The 19,356-nt window shown below is 42.8% G+C and overlaps 1 protein-coding gene across 4 annotated transcripts in view; it reads right to left on the bottom strand.

Moving 5' to 3' along the window:
• U2SURP (U2 snRNP associated SURP domain containing) overlaps positions 1 to 19,356 on the bottom strand; it is a 221,630-nt gene that overhangs the window by 50,645 nt on the left and 151,629 nt on the right. For all 4 annotated transcript variants that reach the window (XM_033957623.1, XM_033957621.1, XM_033957622.1 and 1 more), the window contains 3 exons: positions 16,493 to 16,612; positions 8,330 to 8,486; positions 5,315 to 5,410 (listed from right to left, as the gene is read on the bottom strand). In XM_033957623.1, coding sequence (XP_033813514.1) covers positions 5,315 to 5,410; positions 8,330 to 8,486; positions 16,493 to 16,612 — 373 coding nt within the window. The remainder of the gene's footprint in view (positions 1 to 5,314; positions 5,411 to 8,329; positions 8,487 to 16,492; positions 16,613 to 19,356) is intronic.

The raw sequence follows: 19,356 nt of genomic DNA, 5'->3' as shown, positions 1-19,356 counted from the left end.
AACTTTAGTGCTCACTGGTGCTTTGGATACCAACCAAATCATCATATATATCTTCACATAGACCGATTACCTGTCTTCTAATCCCAATCAATACTGTGGAAAATATCTCCCAAAATGTCAAATAACTATAATCAGTCATTATTCAAGGTGCTTTCTACACTCTTCTACGCTGGTTAGATGAACAAGAAACTATTGTTCACCATAGGGGAAGAGCCTCCAAACCTGTTTTAGTTTCTATAGGCATTAATGAATATATTGCATCATGTAGAGTTGGTGCCCCGCTATTCTCAAACTGAGCATAACACTCTGCAACACCTCCATGAGATCATTCCCAGGTTGTGGAGAGTTCAGGTGACTTGTTTCCAGATGGACTCTACAACCACCAAATGATGCAGTAGTTAGACTACATTAAATCCTGAATGCAGCTGGACTTTATTATATTTCTTAGTAAGTAGTAGTAGTAGTAGTAGTAGTAGTTAACTCCTCAGACAGTGAGACACTTCTAGATAGTGTGATGAGAAGAAAAGAGGGCAAGCCTGTTGTCTCCTTTCCACGAACCTCCTAGAAGTTTTCAGAAACAACATTCCTGGCCTTCACTTGTAAAATATATTGGAAGGTCTAAAAGCATTTTTGATTCTTATTTTACTGGATCACCAAGATGTGCTAGCTACTTGGATTAGTTGAAGAGGAACCTGGCAGAGCAGATAGTGGTGAGAAATTGCACTTTAGAGATTTGAGATCCTAAGGTTTGGGAAAGGGTTTCTGGCGTGTGAGATCATCTTAATGATGGCCATTTGTCCTGGAGAACTTCTAGTGCTAGTCATACTCATTACTTGATCAGTGACATGAACATATCCATGCTGACCTCAAATGCAGTCAAAACCCTTGGAAGATTACAGAAGAAAGAACCAGGTAAGGAGTTGTCAGCTGTAGAGAATGATACGGGGAAAAAATCTGTCCCCGTCATTGCTCCGTCACCGGACCGCCGTCCCCTTCACCGCTCTGTCCTCGCAGCATCCACCCTTCCCTCTGGAACCCCTCACGCGGTCCGTGCATCTTCCTCCTTCCCTCTTACCTTCACGGCGCGTTTTAAGGTTTCAGTCTTGTTAAAAGCCGCCAGAGTGTTTGTGCAGTTGCGTATGTGTGTGGGCGGAAGCTTCTCCTCTGATGCACCAGAAGTTGCGTCAGAAGAGAAGCTTCCGCCACATATGCGCCAGCGGCTTTCAACAAGACTGAAACCTTAAAGCACCGCAAAGGTAAGGGGGAGGGAGATAGATTCAGGTAGGAAGGAGTGAAGGAGCCGCGCACAATAGGTGACCACACGTGTTACCTCCCTTAACTGTAGGGACAAGGCCATTCACCGCTCTACAGGGCAGTGGATGGCCTAGTCCCCATTCCTGTGGTGAGCACTTTTCACCCCTTCACCGTTTTGTCGGGTTAAGTCAAAAACTGGCAAATTTAGGATTTTTCAAGAGGGGGGAACATAGGTGAATAATTACTCAATGCAATTTTCAAATTCTGACACCTTCCCCCAACCCACCCCCGATTTACCTCACAGGCTGTAACAGCCTTAGTCACTGTGAACTGTGCTTAAAATGTGCTGCAGCCTGCCTCAGCTCTGAACAGTAACTAGAAATTACTGCCTTATCCAGAAGGTTTCCCCCAACACTGATCTTCAGGCTGCCAGTCGGAAACTGTGTCCGACAACCTCCACGCCCCGTGGACCGACAGATGCACAACTATAAGAGGGGAGCAGAAAAAGCAGCTGGTACCCTGCGAGACACTGCTGAGCCTCCTACAGATGCCCAACAGCCTGCACTTAAACCCATGATAAGCAGTAGGTAAGCAACTTTAACTGGGACGGCACCAAACTCCAAAAAATGCTTCTACAGGCTGGCCAACAGGTACCACAAAGGATTGGCCTGTCAGCTGCAGACCACTGGCTGCTTCTTCTCAATGCAGGCAGAGCTGGACCCACAAACAAGGAAGCTAGCTTAAGCACCAAGAAACCGAAGAAATGTGAAAACAACACGAATAAAATAAAGAGCAGAGCAGAACAAACTCTCCTTTCAACTCATGTACAGAAGAGAATAACTGTAGGTGGCAGCAGAGCTCTCAGTGAAGTAGGAGGGATACAAAAAAAAAAACAACAACTTGCGGCCATAGGGAGATAACCCGCTTGTCCAGAATGACACCTATTGCACTGGAACAATCATTTTATAGCAACAGCTCTAAAAAGAATTGGTGGAACCAAGTTAACACTCCCACAATATGTTAGATGGAACTCTGTAGTGGACTGTTCCGAGTAGTATATGACAGTTTGTGAACAAAAATCAAGAGAAAATAGATGGCACTGTTACAGCCAAAATCCTTAACATTGGGCTTAAGAGAAATGTTGAAGAAATACTGAGAATTCTGAGAAAAAAAAAATTCATTTTAGAAGCTTTAAACAAAATACAGAAAAATAGCTGTTTTATTGCTGATGCTGTTGAAATCTGGAACTTAGTGCGCACTTAAAAATAGAACTGCGCAATGACAGAATTATAAGCATTTAAAAAACAAATAGGACAAGCACCGTCTTCAGCTCTTTTTAAAAAAAAAATATTGTCAATTTATGGCATCAGAGTCAAAACTTAAGTACTGAACAGGAGTTAGCTATGACATGGGTATCTAGGAATCAGTCATCTGTAATGCCAACTACAATAAACTTCAGAGCTAAGGGGGAACCATTCAAGAAATATATGCTTGCTGATGATGTTTTAAAGAAAATCATACCAGTAAGCAGATGGAGGTCATTTATTAAACACTTGGATTTAGAAATTGTTGAAGTAATGATTTCACTTTTAACAGCAATAGCTTTTTCTGCTTGCATAGAAAGAATATTCTCTTCCTTTAGACTCATTCATGCCAAACTGAGAAATTGTTTGGGACCCGATAAAAGCTGGAACACTCGTTTTGCTTTTCCAGATTAAGAACAAACAAGAAGGTTGTGGTAAGAGTGGATAGCATAACTGGTTTTAAGAAGGATTTGGACAATTTCCTAGAGGAAAAGTCCATAGTCTGTTATTGAAAAAGACATGGGGCAAGCCACTGTTTGCCCTGGATCGGTAGCATGGAATGTTGCTACTCTTTGGGTTTGGCCAGTTACTAGTGACCTGGATTAGCCCCCATGGGAATGGGCTACTGGGCTCGATGGACCATTGGTCTGACCCAGTAAGGCTATTCTTATGTTCTTATGAAGATGAATGAGTTACAGAAGACAGTATTTTAAGTTTTTCATATGTGGACCTGATAAATCTAAGTTGTGTTTTTAAGATATTTTATTTAACCACATCAGTTAACATGGATGCTTAAGCAAATACAAAAATAAATATGCTATAATGTTACTGTTTTGGTTAAATAAAACTATTTGTTATTAAGGCAATTATTATTTTTCTCCTTTCAATAAAGTATAGCAGAAAAGTTGTCCAAATATGAATTAACCTATTAAAACTGGAGATAGTTAGTATCTCACAATCATTTCATAATTATTTTTGTATTTCCAATAGTACAACCAAAAATCAGTAATTTTTTTATATAACTGTAAAACTAATCTGAAAAGTTATTTTTCAAAAAAAATAAAACCTTCTGGTTAAGTATTATTGTATCATTAAAAATTAGTCTTTATGTAAAAAACCATGATTTAAATCAAATCCACCCTAGCAGTAACATACAAGGATTGCAAATTTTAAAAAATGTGTGATAAAACTGCCCAAGTGTGCTTTCAGAAAACTCACACCAATAAACTAGTGAACTCAGAGTAGAGAATGACACAGGGAAAAATTTGTCCCCCATCCCCGCGAGCTCATCCCCATCACCATCCTGTCCCCACGAGCTCAGTCCCAGTCACCGCCCCGTCCCCGCAAACTATCTGATCCCATCCACACAAGACTCAAATAGTTTTATACTGAACTTATTTTATAAGAGTATAAAAAGAAACAATATTCTGTACAATTTTCATTTTATAAATCAAAGTTCTGACTGCTGAATTAGAGAAAGAGATGTTCAGCTGACAGGGCTTTGTTTATAAATATTTATCAACACAACTAATATACTACTTTATCCTAAAGCAAAAAATAAATAAATAAATAAATATAAATTTTTTTTTCTACCTTTGTCGTCTGGTTTCTGTTTTCCTCATCTTTCCTTCATTCAATTCCTTCCATCCATTCTCTGCTTTCTCTCAGCCTCTTCCATATGCTCTGTTACTGTGCCTCTCCCTTCCATGTCTCCCTCCCCACCCCTCCATTGGTCTGGCACCCATCTTCTTCCCTCCGCTCCCGCATAGTCTGGAATCTCTCTCCACCCCATTTCCCTTCAGCGTTTTCTCACCACTCTCTACCCCATTTCCCTTCAGCGTCTTCTCACCATTCTCCACCCCATTTCCCTTCAGCGTCTTCTCACCATTCTCCACCCCATTTCCCTTCAGTGTCTTCTCGCCACTTCTCATCCCTATTTCCCTTCAGCATCTGTTCCTCTCACCCCTCCACTTCCCTTCAGCATGCCCGGTCCAGCAGCCTCCCTCCCTTTCATCCTGAATCTTAACAGCATATATTAAAATAAAAACATCTTGGGTGCGATCCAAGATGGCGTTAGTACCTGACCCGCTCTGAAAGCCCTTTCCTCTCCCATAGACAAGGTGTAGCAGCTCACTGCTGAACACTCCCTCCCTTCTCCTTACCTTACTGCGGTGAACCTCTGGCTCCTCGTCTCCCAGCTGCCTCAGCCGTCCCCCATCAAGTCACACGCGGCCGCCGAAACCTCTCCCCCCGACAACCCCCGACAACCAGAAACACCGAACACTCCCTCCCTTCCCCTCACTTGGCGACCCTCCGCTGCTCGTCTCCCAGCTTCCCGAGCCGGCCCCCATCAAGTTGCACGCGGCCGCAGAAACCTCTCCCCCGACGCAACCGGAAACAGAAGTTGCGTCAGTGGAGAAGTTTCAGCAGCCACACATGACCAGATGAAAGCTGGCTCGGGCAGCTGAAGACTGAAAAAAAACCCAGAAAATCGCCAAGAAAAGGTGAGGGAGGGAGGAAGGAAGGAAGATGCATGCCCAATCATTGACCGCACAAGGTCACTCTCATAACTGCGGAGACAAGGCCATGCACCGCTCCACGTGGCAGTGACGACGACTTTCTCACACCGTTTTGGCGGGTTACCCGTGGGTAACAGCCACCGTGTCCAATCTCTATCTCAGAGCATACAATTTTGATAGCTACTCATATATAAACTATTTATGAAATTTAAGTTACTAGAAAATACTTAAGCTAACCTTGTGATTCCAGTTCTGCTTCATCAACAGCTTCCCATTTAGATGGTGCAACCTTAAATATTGGCTCATTCTTCTTGGATTCTTCAGGAATATCCACTGTGCAAAACAATAAGATGCAAAGCAAGGTGTTTTATAATACCTTGAAAGTATGTGATTATGAGGGTATAAGACGCTACCACTCCTCCTGCTAGATACTCCCTCATAATGTCAGAACCACCTTAATATAGGTAGCTCCTCCTTAACCCTTTCAGGACCAAGGGACATATTTGTCCCATAACTTTAAAATCCTATAAATTTTGATTGGGATAGTCTACAGTTCTAAATTTGATATGTACGGATTCCATATGATACTGCCTTTATGTAAACAAACTGGTTCCGACATTCATTCATTAGCGTCGTTGCCAGATTGACGAGAAGATTCACTTGCCACACTGTCCATAAGCCAGAAGTTTGATTTTTAAAAAAAAAAAATAATGATATTTCACAAAAAAAATCAATTTTTTGGCATCTGCAAGCCCTTTTTACCATAAAAATGTCGTCAAAACCACAAAAATTGGCCTACGATCCTTATGGTCCTGAAAGGGTTAAGGGGAAGTGACAGCCAGGAGGAGTCAGGTAAGCAGCTACCAGGAACTATATAAGGAAGGGCCAGAACTAGGTTAGAAGGCCCAGGAGAGTTGGAGGAAGTGGCTCCAGCATACTCCTTGACGTCAACATCCAGACATTCTGCTTGGCTGAGGTAAGCCAATTCTTTATACTAACTACACGTGAGCCCTGTTCTAAGGTCTGGTTGGACCAGACCTTGTTAACCTGTCTCAAGAAGGACTTTTGCAGACTGTTTGGGGCATGGCAGTAACAGGGCGCAGTGTTTTTCCTTTTGAGTTAATAAAGAGTTTTTCTTTACTGCTTATGATTGTGTCTGGCTGTGTGGGTACAAACCCAAACCTATTCAAGCTGTTAGTGATACATCACATAAACCAGCTGAAAAAGTTTAGAGGTTTATTGTATCCAATATGTCAACACATGAATCCAAACCAAAAATGTTGTAAATCACGTTTTGCAAGGAAAATGTTGCAATTCAAATCACCACAATACACTGAAGGTATTTCAATTATTTAGAGCCATCTGAAGCGGCACTCTATGTATACAAGATACCAAACTTATGGAGCTATACGCAGCTATGCTTCATCGGCTCAGATTAATGCAAGAAATCTTGTTGGACATGCATGTTTCGTATGCAAAGTACTGCTTCAGGGCGCAGCAATATTAAATCAATAAAGTTTTAAACATGGCGAGCACCAACGCTGTCCTCAGCCTGTATAGTCTAAAAGATGCATACAGGAGTCTAAAAGACTATACACGATGATGATAGCATTGGTGCTCGCCATGTTTAAAACTTTATTGATTTAATATTGCTGCACCCTGAAGCAGTACTTTGAATATGAAACATGCATGTCCAACAACAAAACATGCATGTCCAACAAGGTTCCCTGCATTAATCTATGAGCTGATGAAGAAGCATAGTGGTGTATAGCTTATCCAGAATACTGCAGCCAAGTTGATCTTTGCAAAATGCAAATCTGACCATGTCTCCTCACTCCTGTCCAATCTTCACTGGCTCCCAGTGATTTCCAGAATCCATTTCAAATGCTCCTGCCTGGCTTTTAAGATCATTCACGGCATCCTTCCTCCCCTAATCCCACTATCCTTTAACTCCTTGAGTCCTGACTCCACCAGACCTGCCCAAATATATAAACTATCCTTCCCCTCTCTACGCGGTATTCTCTATGCAGGTATACTGGGAAAATCTCTTCTCTTCAAAATCACAGGTCTCTGGGACGACCTTACTATCCTGTTGCGGAACCTGGGCTCTCTCCAACTATTCCACAAGCAACTGAAAACTTGGCTCTTCTCTAACATGTAATTCTATTTTCCCCCTTACTCTTCCATTCTATATATAAGCTCATGTAAACCTTTTCCTTTCTCTTCTTATATTTTAAGTTCTTGTAAACCGTGCCAAGCTCCACTTCCGTGGAAAGAATGCGGTATATAAACTTAAGGTTTAGTTTAGCAGTGCCACTTCTGATGAATCTATATAACTGAAATATCTTCAGTGGTATTGTGATGATTTGAATTGCAATATTGTTTTCCTTAGAAAACGTGATTTACAACATTTTTGGTTTGGATTCACGAGTTGACATATTGGTTACAGTGATACACAGCCGACTACACTGGGGGAAGGAGAAGGAATATAGGAGTGGGGGTAGGGCAGCTTAGTTGTCACTGAAGCAAACAGAAAAAAGGAAGCCAGAGTTCAATCATATTGATGCTTTGTGACTTCTCGTCCTCAGGTACAAAAACTTACAGCTAGATTTAACAACTTATTTAATGCAAGCCTCATTTCCAGTGGGACCCATTTATTAATAATTTGTGTTAAAAATGCATTTATGCAGATTAACAGATCTAGCTTTTGGATTCAAACCCCACTTAACAGGAACATGCTTATGTACTTGAATATAGTCTTGCCATGGGCTACCAATGAAAAGCAGTCAGCTAACTCTAATGCTAAAACTGAAAAGTGCATGATAAACATGTATAGATGTGGTAAAGGGGTGGAGTATCACCATTGCTTTGTGTGATGGGCCTCAGCTACCCATCACCATGCAGGTCATTGCTTCTTCTGTTTCAGGCTTTCTCCATATGGACTTGTTTGTACATACCAGAAACAGATGGACATGGAAAAATGGGACAAAAGAAACCTCAACAGATAATCAATTATTTGAAGAAGTAGAACACACCTAAAACTGAAAATGTTTAGTCATATAAATTTTTTCTTCTAAAAATGGAGTTTAGTATTACTTTCTGCTGTTTGAAACCAAATCTAGACCTAAATATTCTGCTTTAAAATCTTAACATGACAAATGTTCAAAGGCCTTTGAATTAATTCTTTTATTAGTGAATCAGGAAAATACTGATAGCATACTCTCTAAAGAATAGTACTGGAAATCTTCTTACATGGTATACCATCAATGTCATCATCGAGCGTCTTAATAGGGACTCCATCAATGTCATCAATAGGTGCACCATCAATAGGAATTCCATCTACATCTTCTAAAGGTGCACCATCTAATTCTTCCTCGATAGGAGCACCATCAAGGTCATCTGGGACATCCTGTAAGCAAAAATCATGCATAAAACAGTAACATTATGAACTGCTTGACTAATAAAATTAAAGGTTTTACCCCCTTTTTCAAGATGCTTCTGTTTGGTCTCCAAATTCTAAAGTTTTTACCAGTTCAATGTTTGTTGCTTTCCATGAGGTAGCACAAAACATTCAACATTCTACAGATAAGGTAAAAAGTTATTGATAAGCCAAGTCCTTGTTATTCTATTTTCACATTCATGTCCAATTTATCTAATTGCTATTCTCTATCCAATCTAGGGGTAATCTGAGCATACAGAAGGAGAAATTAGGTCCTTACCTGCTAATTTTCTCTTTTAGTACCTCTAGACTGGAACAGAAACAGATGGGTTTACACTCCTCTGCCAGCAGGAGTAGACTGAGGCACTAACTTTTGGCTACAGTACAAGTGGTTTGTGCAGTCCCTATTACACTCAGTCTTTACGAATAGCCAAACAGAAATCAACTAGGCTGAAGAACGTACAACGCCACACTCCCATCGAAAAGATAACGGAATAGTCCAAAACAGGCGCAGGTAACACTGTTGGATACTGATTAGAACAAAGGCCTTTTAGAATGCCCCATAAACCAGCCAAATCAAATGCCGCTGATCTTTAAAATTGCCCATTAAACACAACCAAAACCTGCAGAAAAACCCATACTCTTCGCAAAAATACCAAACAAAGTCTTAGGGCAGGGTCTGTGCCGGTCTGGAAGGACTAAAAGAAAGAAAATTAGCAGATAAAGATCTAATTTCTCCTTCTTTAGCATCCTTCCAGACCGGCACAGAAACAGATGGGACGACCCAAAGCAGTACCAATCATGGGCCGCCACAAGAACACACTCACCGAACATCGTGTCCCGACATGCCTGAACATCTACAAGGTACTGTCTCAAAGGAATGGAGAAAAGACCAAACTGCAGTTTTACAAATATTCACCAGAGAAGATTCAGCCCAGGAAGCTACTTGACCCCAAATGGAATGAGCTTTGAGAAATTCCAGAACAGGCTTCTTTAGAAGATACGCCAAAGCGATAGCTTCCTTGACCAGCGCGCAATGGTAGCCTTGGAAGCACCATCCCCCTTACGAGGACCCTCTTAAGAGGACATAGAGATGATCTGACTTACGGAGAGTGAAAAGAAGATGAAAGCAGAAACCAGATGAAAAAAAGGTAGAAAAAAATAATTTTATTTCTATTTTGTGATTAGAATATATCAGATTTGAAATATATATCCTGCTAGAGCTGGTGTTAGACATAACTGGGGACTGCAAAGCCCAGGCAGTGCTTCTATAGCTTCCAGCTGGCTTAGGGCGCTCTCTGACCAGGGGGCAGTTGCCCTAGTTGCACTCCCCTAACACTATTCCTGTCATGTGTGACTGCGGTATTCTGTTAGCATGATATTTCTGTGTAGCATTCTGTAATAATTTGGCTTGTTCAGTTTTCTTGATAGTAGAGGGGGATATATATGAAGGGGAGGGGAGATGGGTTTTGTTGATCCTTGCCCTGTGTTATTTGTATTTATAAAATAACAATTGTATAGAATATTGTTTCTTTTGGATCCAAGATGGCCGCATGAAAGGTTGTTTGAGTTTCACTCTCCCTGAAGCTCCTTCAAATTTCCTTTTACTTCGTAAACTTTTGTTACCTGTTTTGAGCAATGCCGAAGAGGAGGGGACGAAGCACTGCTGGAGCCTTGGCAACGTCGAGGAGCTGGTGAGGAGAATGCAGGGCACGCCAATATCTTCGGGGAGTCCCCTGCAGGAGACGCATGGTGAAGGCACATCTATGCCGTTCTCCATGGGGTTGGAGACATCGCTGAGCGCCGATGTGAGAGCATCTCCCCCACGCTCTCAGTCCACCAGTTCCCCGCGAGTGGAGGTACTTCCGGAGGTCGGAGTTCACCTCCTCCCGGAGGCTAAGGAAAACGAGAGGGGGACTGTGTTGCAGGATGCCCTGCCGGAGCAGAGGAGTCTGAGCGTGGAGACTGAGGAGGAAGCGGTGGGGGATGAGCGAACTCGACAGACTGTTGTACGAGACACGTTGCCAGAGGGTGAGCTAACTAAATTAAACTCACATTATTTTCAAATTGAGAAGCCCCGAGAGGTAACACTGGACTCTCTGTGGGATCTTGTAGCCAATTTGGCAAGATTCATAAATCCGCAATTACAACAACTGGAAAAGAAACTTAATGACCATAAAACCAAGATAAAAAATTTAAAGACTGGACTTGAAGACTCTAACACTTCAGTACAGAATGTCCATCAAGAATTAAAAGTCTCCAAACAAATTACTGAGGCATTAATTAAAGATAACACTAACTTAAGAAGGAAGATGGAGGCAATGGAAAATTTTTCTCGTAATAATAACCTTAGACTGATTAATTTCCCCAGGGTTCCTATGATAGCCCCTAGGGAAATGTTGAAACGCTATATGACGGAAGTATTGGAGCTTTCTGAAGAGTCATTACCACCAAGCAGGTCTATTATCTTCCAAACAAGACTCAGGACCAACAACAGCAACAGAAATTGAGACATGATTTAATGAATATACCTAGTATTTTGGAAATATCTGATAAAGAATTAGTGACCCCAGCAACTTTACTTTTGACAGTAGCTCTCGCACCAGATAAAAACTGGTTGCTGAGACTTTTCTTTAAAAATAAACAAAAATAATTTTTAGGTTGTAAAATTCAGATGTTCCCAGATTTGGCTAAGGATACGCAGAGAAGGAGATGAGAATTCTTGCTAAGGAAACCTGGTGTTATATCTTTTACTTGCGACATCCATGTAAATGTGTAATTAATTATCGTTCACATAAATTTGTTTTCTTTGAGCCATCTCAACTGACAACCTTTCTCTCAACTTCATGTCTGGAGAAAGTAGAGTGCTCAGCTTAAGAAAGGGTGCATTAATCTCATTCAACTAGTTATTGCTTTTGTAAATGTAATTACTTTTATTCGCCTATTACCCACCTTGAATCCTTTTGAGGACTTGAGTTGAAATTTATGCTTATATTTAATTTTCTTTTATATATGTTCTCTTGTATTAATTTCTTGCTGAATTTCCTTTCTGTACAAGTTTATGCTTGAATATATTGAAAAATTCAATAAATATATAATTTAAAAAAAACAATATTGTTTCTTTTTATACTTTAATAAAATACATTCAATATAAAATCATAACTGAGGCTTGCGCGGATGGGATCAGATGATTTGCGGGGACCGAGCTCACGGAGATGGGGAGGAAACGGGGTTTTTAAATTTTAGTCCTAGTAGTTTGCCAGTCCACAAAATATTCTTTTATTTCTGCTGGTCCACGGGTGTAAAAAGGTTGAAAAACACTGGTCTAGCTCACCAAGCCAAGATGTTGAATCTCTAAGCATGGAGGACTCCAACTGACAAAGAAGAGTCATCGAAATCCTGCGCTACCTGAATCCCTGGCACTTGAGCATGGCTTAGGCTAAGGGACCCCTTGCCATTCGAAGGAAGCCGCCCAGGTGCCACTCTTGCCGAGACTTCCGAGAGGCTAAGACGGATTCTGTAGCTTAAAAAAGCTTTATACATCATATGTATGAATTCGGGAGTGAAGCACTGTCCAGGTTGTCCGGAAGGATCTGACAGGACATCCCGTGGTGCCTTGCTGAAGTTTGTCCACCGCCACGTGGCTATGGTTCGCCAGGGACACAAACTCTCCATTTTCCAGCTCCAGAAGAAGTTTCTGGCCCAGGAAAAGTTCCACATGGGCTTCAATCGCACAGGGGTGAAGCCTGAAGCTCCTGTCCCAAGTGCTGTGCGACATGTGGAACAATGACCACCCTCAAACAGGCATCTGCCTCAAATCTGGCATGAATCCAAAGGACCTCCATCTGAGGAGTCCATCTATGCCCTTTTAAATCAAAAATAAGGAGTTTTAAGAAAGGTAGAGGCTTTTAAAATCAAATCAGAAAATCCAAGATGGCTGCTGCAATAGCAATTTTTGCTCCTAAAACGACCCATGGAGGTAAAAATGAAAAGCCAAAAATTCAGGGAAGGTTTTTGGTTTTTTAAAGTGGTGGACTGTATCTCAGAAACCGTTAAAATTAACTTTAAGGACACCCCCCCACCTCTGATATTCCCATAGGTTGTACTAGCCTTATTCACTGTGCCATGCTGTTGGATACTGGGAGCTGCTAGCAGAGAACCCTAATGAATATGCATGAGAGAGATTTGCATACCTGTCATTCCATTATATGCAAATCTCTCATATGCATATTCATTAGGGATAGCTTGAAAATCTGACTAGCTGGGGGGTCCCCATGACAGGGTTGAGAACCACTGCTCTAGACAGAGGTATGAAGATTTCTGCCTCAGACAAGCCTGAGAAAAAGAAAACTGGCTTGTTTCTTCTGACTGCTATCAAATCTCTCCAAGGGACTGGCCTCTCAGATCCCCACTGAAACCTGCATGGCACTGTAGGAAGAGGAATGCAGTCAGCCCCAATCCTGGTACAAAACTGCCACAGAAGACGCACAGTCTGCACACTATGGACGAAACCTGGGGTGAGCCTGCTCCCAAAGGAATGATCCCTGAGCCTCCGGACTGTTAATGCATGGTTGCCACATAGGAATCATGCAAAGCACAAGCATGCGGGATACAGAGAGTCTATCTTCTCGCAGCCTCTGCAGCAACAAAAGCTTTGCTTACGGAAGAAAAATCCAGAAAAGAAATGTGAGCAGAACAGAGACGCTCTTACAACTTTGCCGTATTACAACTTTGCTGTAGAAAGTAAGACTGAGGAAATCCAGCACAACCCAGAGTGAGAGGAAGAGGAGCTGAAGAATATGTAAATTAGGCTCTCTACAAACTTTGCTGTAAATTACCCTTTGGGCAAGACTGATATTCCTGTTGTACTAGAGCATACATAATTACATAGACACAACACAAATTTAACATAAAATATGCACTCTGTGATGCTCAAGTTATCTGACAAGAGAGGTGATGTTTCAAAAGTTTTTAAAAATTGACAAGTCTTTCTGCTGCTGTTGAAACTTTGTAAGACAGATTCACACCTAAGGCCTGAAAGCTCATTGAAAAGTAACCACTAGTACTGCCTGATTTGAATCGATTCACTGATTCGAATCAGGTGACTCGATTTGAATCAATTCAATTAAATCAGCCTCCTGATTCGATGGCTGACCCTTCCCCCCGTGCCTTCCTAAAGCAAGAGCGGCAGCGTTGCCTCTTGATGGCCGTCCGCTGCCGCTCCTGCTTGAGGGGGAAGGGTCAGTCGGAAAGGCCTGAATGTTTCCCCAGATTCCTCGCTCTTACCAGCTTAAGCTAATATGGCAGCTGCAGGATCGCTGGTGCTATAGTGATCCCATCGTCCTCAGCGGCGCATTCTTTCTTCAACGGTCTCGCCAGTCATCTGACGTCAAGGTCAGCAGAGGAAATGCGCCACTGAGGATGATGGCAGCTGCAGGGATCACTATAGCACCAGCAATCCTGCAGGCTGCCATATTAGCTTAAGGTAAACACAGGGAAGCTGGGGGAGGGGGAAGGCAGGCCTTGGCAGCAGGGGAGCAGGTCTTGGCGGCAGGGGGGGGCAGGCCTGTGCAGAGGGAAGAGGAGGAGGAGTGCCTTCGCGGCAGGAGGCAAGCCTGTGCAGAGAGGGGAGGGGAGATGCCAGACCTGGGATGAAGTGAAGGGAAGAGAGAGACCAAACCAAAAGAGGGGGAAGGAAAGCAGAGGAGAGGTGCTGGACTAATGGAGAGAGGGAGAGAGAAATGCAAGACCACAAGGGGAAGGGTACTGCTCCAAAGTAGGTGGGCAGGGCACGGGATGGCAGGAGAGATAGTAGGAGAAAGCCTGTACCTGGGAAAGGGGATACAGGAAGGAAGAGAGAAAGAAGAAGCAGGATAAGGGGAGAAATTAGATGCTGGGCATGGAGGGAACATAGGAACAGGGACACAAGGGGGACAGTACTGGAGAGGAGTATAGGGACAGGGACACAGAAGAGAGATGCTGGATGAAAGGGTAGTTGAGAAAAGGAGAGATGGTGGATCTGTGGATGGTAGGGTCCATTGCTGCAGCTGCGGGGGGATGGAGATGAACAAAAGGAAAGATGCCAGATCTCCAAGGGAGGAAAGGGAAACAAGGGGAGGACAGAGATGGAAGATGGATGGTTAGCACAGAGAAAGAAGGAGAGCCTGATCAGAAGACAACCAGACCAACATAGGACCAACATGATTTGAAAAATGACCAGACAACAAAAAGTAGGAAAAATAATTTTATTTTCTGTTTTTTGATTACAATGTGTCAGATTTGAAATGTGTATCCTTCCAGAGCTGGTGTTAGACCGCGAACGTGAGCTAGGATTTAACAGAGAGGAAAAGTATTTTTTGTTTGTTTATTCTGTTTACACCACAGGACCAGTGTGGTTAGGAGAGGGCAAAGGGGGTGAAGAAGCTATAAAATAAACCCAACAGGATGTTTGTAAAAAAAAAACAAACAAAAAAAAAACAAACACCCAATTGGGCAGGAAAATCGAATCAAATCGAAAAATCCATTCAATAGGCTGAATCGAATCGAAATTTTTTCCCTGAATCAGGCAGCACTAGTAACCACCACCAAAAACAAGACCTTCTAAGTAAGGTACTTCAGATGACATGAATCAAGTGGCTCCAAATGAGCTTTCATCAGCTGGCTGAGGATGACATTGAGGTACCCTAACACAGCAGGAGGAGAAAGAGGCTATACAGATGGCTTACCCTCTTTATGGTGATGGTAAACACTAATCACACCGAGGTGAACTCTTACAGAACTTGTTTTTAAACCAGAGGTGTAGAAGATACTTCAGCAGTATTTACATAGAGCAAGAAGGATCTAGGCCTTGCCCTCAAACCAGACTGCAAATCTCTTCTATTTGAAAGCTAGCCTGTTGTGTGAACTGTGTTTGGTGCAGTACTGAGGGGTTGTTGAGATAAGTGGCAGAGAAATCCACTGAAGGGGTGCCCCAGTCTCAGAAGATCTTGTGGGCAACGCTCATACTGAGGGATACCACTCATGCAGTTGTATCATCCTGCTCAGGCTGTCTGCTGAACTATTGTCTTTTCCCACCAAGTATATGACAAGAGTACCATACCATGGCTGACTGCCCACTGTAACATCCTGACTACTTCCTGACCCAAAGGATAGGATCCCATATCCCCTGCTTGTTGAGATGGTACACGACAGCTTGATTGTCTGTTTGGATCCATATTGCTCGCAGCTCTAGGAGATCAATGTGAAGCCAAGTCTTCTAAGTGGATCAGTGATTTGGGGTGTGAAACCCATTTACATGAGCACCCTATTCCAGGGTGGATGCATCAGAATTTTTTGCTGTTGGGCCACGTAGTCTCCACTGTGCTCGTCACACCTTAGCCTGCTTCCATTTATGAGGTGCCCAGTGGACTCTGGCTTCCCAGTGGTGTCAGGCCTGAATCTGAAAGATGCCATCTTGGTCATCTCAGAACTGCGGCACTTCCTACTCTGGTGGACAATTAAGACCAGAGTGGGAAATGCCGCAACTCTGGGATGACAAAGATGGCATCACTGGAAAGCCAGAGTCCACTGGGCATCTTATAAATGGAGGCAGGCCAAGGTGCAACAAGTACAGTGGAGGTTACTTGGCACAACAACTGTAACATTTACTAAACTGTGACCTGCTAGCTGCTGTGAACTTGACCAGTGATGCAAATGATAGCAACTCCTTTTACTTGAGAAAGGAAGGCTCGAGTTTGAACCATGTCTAGCAGGGCTCCAATGTGCTTCAATTGCTGCACTAGGAGCAGGTAGGACTCTGGGTAGCTCTATCATCCAAATCGTTCTCTTGTATGGTTATGTCAGCACATGTGTGTTATGTACTAGTATTTTAAACATTTACATGTGTAATATTCAAGTAAATGTGGGTGCCTAGGCTAAAATTGAATGAATAAATAAAGAATTGCCCTTAATATGTCTAACACTGTTCTGATACGCACCACTGGTTCTTTTTCTTCTATATTTACAAGTCCCAAGAAAATATTCTGTAGTTTGATCAAGAATGGCTCAGGATAAATTGCCCAGTCTTCCCATGCTCTGAAGCATGTCATCACCCGTTGCTTTAAAGAAATTAGAGAGAGTTCTTATTAGTACAATTATAGGAAATTAAAACTACAACAGGAAAACATTACAAGTTATGGTAATTGTGCACAGCATCTGAAGCCTATTATAAATCCTTATTTTCAAGCTATGCAAGTACCTACCAGATCAAATATAACTTCAATGTAACTTAAGACTTGTTCCATAGCAAATCCTAGGCCACAGATCATTGTATGGCCTTTTTGAATACACCGAGATCATGAGCACTATGGCCCTGATTCTGCAAAGTGCTCCCAATTGTAGGCGGCTGTAGGCGTCCTACAGCTGTCTAATCAGCCAATCGGGAGGCACTTTTTCTTAAAAAAAAAAAAAAAATGCTCCCCAGGCAGGCTGCCTATATTGAAGGCGCCTCCAGGGAGCCTAGAGAGGCCCACAAGTCGCCTAACCTCGCCTAAGGCTAGGCAGTAGCCTTAAGCGAACCTAGGCAGCCCTATGCGTCTCCCTAGCAGAACGGGAGATGCTTACAATGTAGGCTAGCAAAATGCTGGCCTGCATGGTAAGTAGATGCAGCCGCTGTACCTAATCGCTGCAAGGATCTCCCTGCCATGATTAGTATAGCGGCTGTGGCTAAGGCCGCAAAAGTCTCCCCTCCCCCCAGCGATCGCAGCAGGAGGGTGCCCAACCCCTCCTGCTGACCCCCCAACAGCCCTCCCGACGATCATGGCAGGAGGGTACCCAACGGCTCCCCCCTAAGATCACTGGCAGGAGGGTGCCCAATCCCTCCTGCCAACCCTCCCAATGGCCCCCCAATAAGATCACCAGCAGGAGGGTACCCAACCCCTCCTGCTGGACCCCCCACCACCGAACACCACCATCCCAGAACCCCCCCCTTGACCTTACCAGCAAGTTGGACCGGACGGCTCCTTACACGTCCTGCCAGCAGGCCCGTCTCCGTCCAAATGAGGCGGGCCCGCCCCTACCCTGCCCAACAGACAGGATCCTAGGACCTGATTGGTCCAGGAGTGTAAGGCCCCTCCCGCTATAGGAGGGGGGTTGGGAGAGGTCCGGGCAGGAGGAGTTGGGCACCCTCCTATCGGCGATCTTCGGGGGGGCCATTGGGGGGGTCCAAGGAGGGATGTTGGGCACGTTAAACCCGATTCTGTAACTGGCATCTGCAAAATGGACATCGGTTACAGAATCGGGTTAACTTTGGGCAGGTGTAGGCCCGATTCTGTACAGGACGCCCAGGATTGACGTCCTATACAGAATCTGGGCCTATGTGTATAAATATATACTAAAAGAACACAAATGACATCTTAAGCAGTACTAAAGTTAAAACTTAAAAATGAAACCAGAAGCTTTATTAAAGAGCTTTCTAAAAATTCTGAAATTCATACACAAGTAATAAAGACAAAGAATAAAGAAGTAGAATTAACAGAGAAGTAGCTTTTAAAATTAATCAGAGCTATAAACAGTTAAAATTTATACTTTCCTTCTATGGTTCTCCTATAGCTAAGCTTTTGTTTGAAATAGCACAGTAAACTCAAGATTGTAAAAATAGTACTTTTTCTTCATGCAGCAATATAGAAAACCTACAAACTAGGTATAAGTTGTGCAAAGGGAAGATTAGGTACTTACCTCGATAATCTTTCTGTTAACAGAGCATGAGACATAAGAATAGCCTTATTGGATCAAACCAACAGTCCATCCAGCCCAGTATCCTGTCTTCACGGAAGCCAATCCAAGTCACAAGTACCTGGCAAAACCCAAATAGTAGCAGCATTCCATGCCACCGATCCAGGGCAAGCAGTGGCTTCTCCCATTTCTATCTTAAGAGCAGTTTATGGATTTATCCAAACCTTTTTTAAAACCAGCTATATTAACTGCTCTTACCACATTCAAAAAACAAAAGGAATTGACCCCAAAATATCCACAAAGAAGAAAATCCAGAGAAAACAAAAAAAAACTCTGTGGAGTGACGATATTCCCAAATGGACTTTATTTGAAAGTATCAAAGTTCCAAAGGTACACTAAAATCATCCACATAAAATAATTCCATCCACATAAAAGTAAATCATCCACATAAGAGCCTTAACCCTTTCAGGACCATAAGGATCGTAGGCCAATTTTTGTGGTTTTGACGACATTTTTATGGTAAAAAGGGCTTGCAGATGCCAAAAAATTGATTTTTTTTGTGAAATATCATTATTTTTTTTAAAAAAAATCAAACTTCTGGCTTATGGACAGTGTGGCAAGTGAATCTTCTCGTCAATCTGGCAACGACGCTAATGAATGAATGTCGGAACCAGTTTGTTTACATAAAGGCAGTATCATATGGAATCCGTACATATCAAATTTAGAACTGTAGACTATCCCAATCAAAATTTATAGAATTTTAAAGTTATGGGACAAATATGTCCCTTGGTCCTGAAAGGGTTAAAGGACCTAGTCCGCTAGGGATACATGACCCAACATGGTCCGCGTTTTGACAAAAAGTCTTCTTCAGGGGACCCTGGGGGTCCTATAAAGGTGTGTATGTGGGAAACAATTGTGTGGTGAACCAGAAGTGAGACACTGCTTGCATTTGCAATGGAAAGCACATTCAAGCATGCGAGTCCCAACAGTAAGTGAATATCGCATACCCATGAGTTGGGACATTTACATTCTTCAGCTCCACCTCCTTCTTCAGTGCTATGGAGCCTCTTTCAGTTCGTACCCAAGCAATCAAGCAGCACTAAAACAAACAAAAAAAAAAAAAACCAAA

Source organism: Geotrypetes seraphini, chromosome 9 (genome assembly GCF_902459505.1).
Source record: "Geotrypetes seraphini chromosome 9, aGeoSer1.1, whole genome shotgun sequence".
NCBI lineage: Eukaryota > Metazoa > Chordata > Amphibia > Gymnophiona > Dermophiidae > Geotrypetes > Geotrypetes seraphini.
The sequence above is the reverse complement of the archived record's forward strand: the minus strand, read 5'-3'. Positions and strand labels throughout refer to the sequence as shown.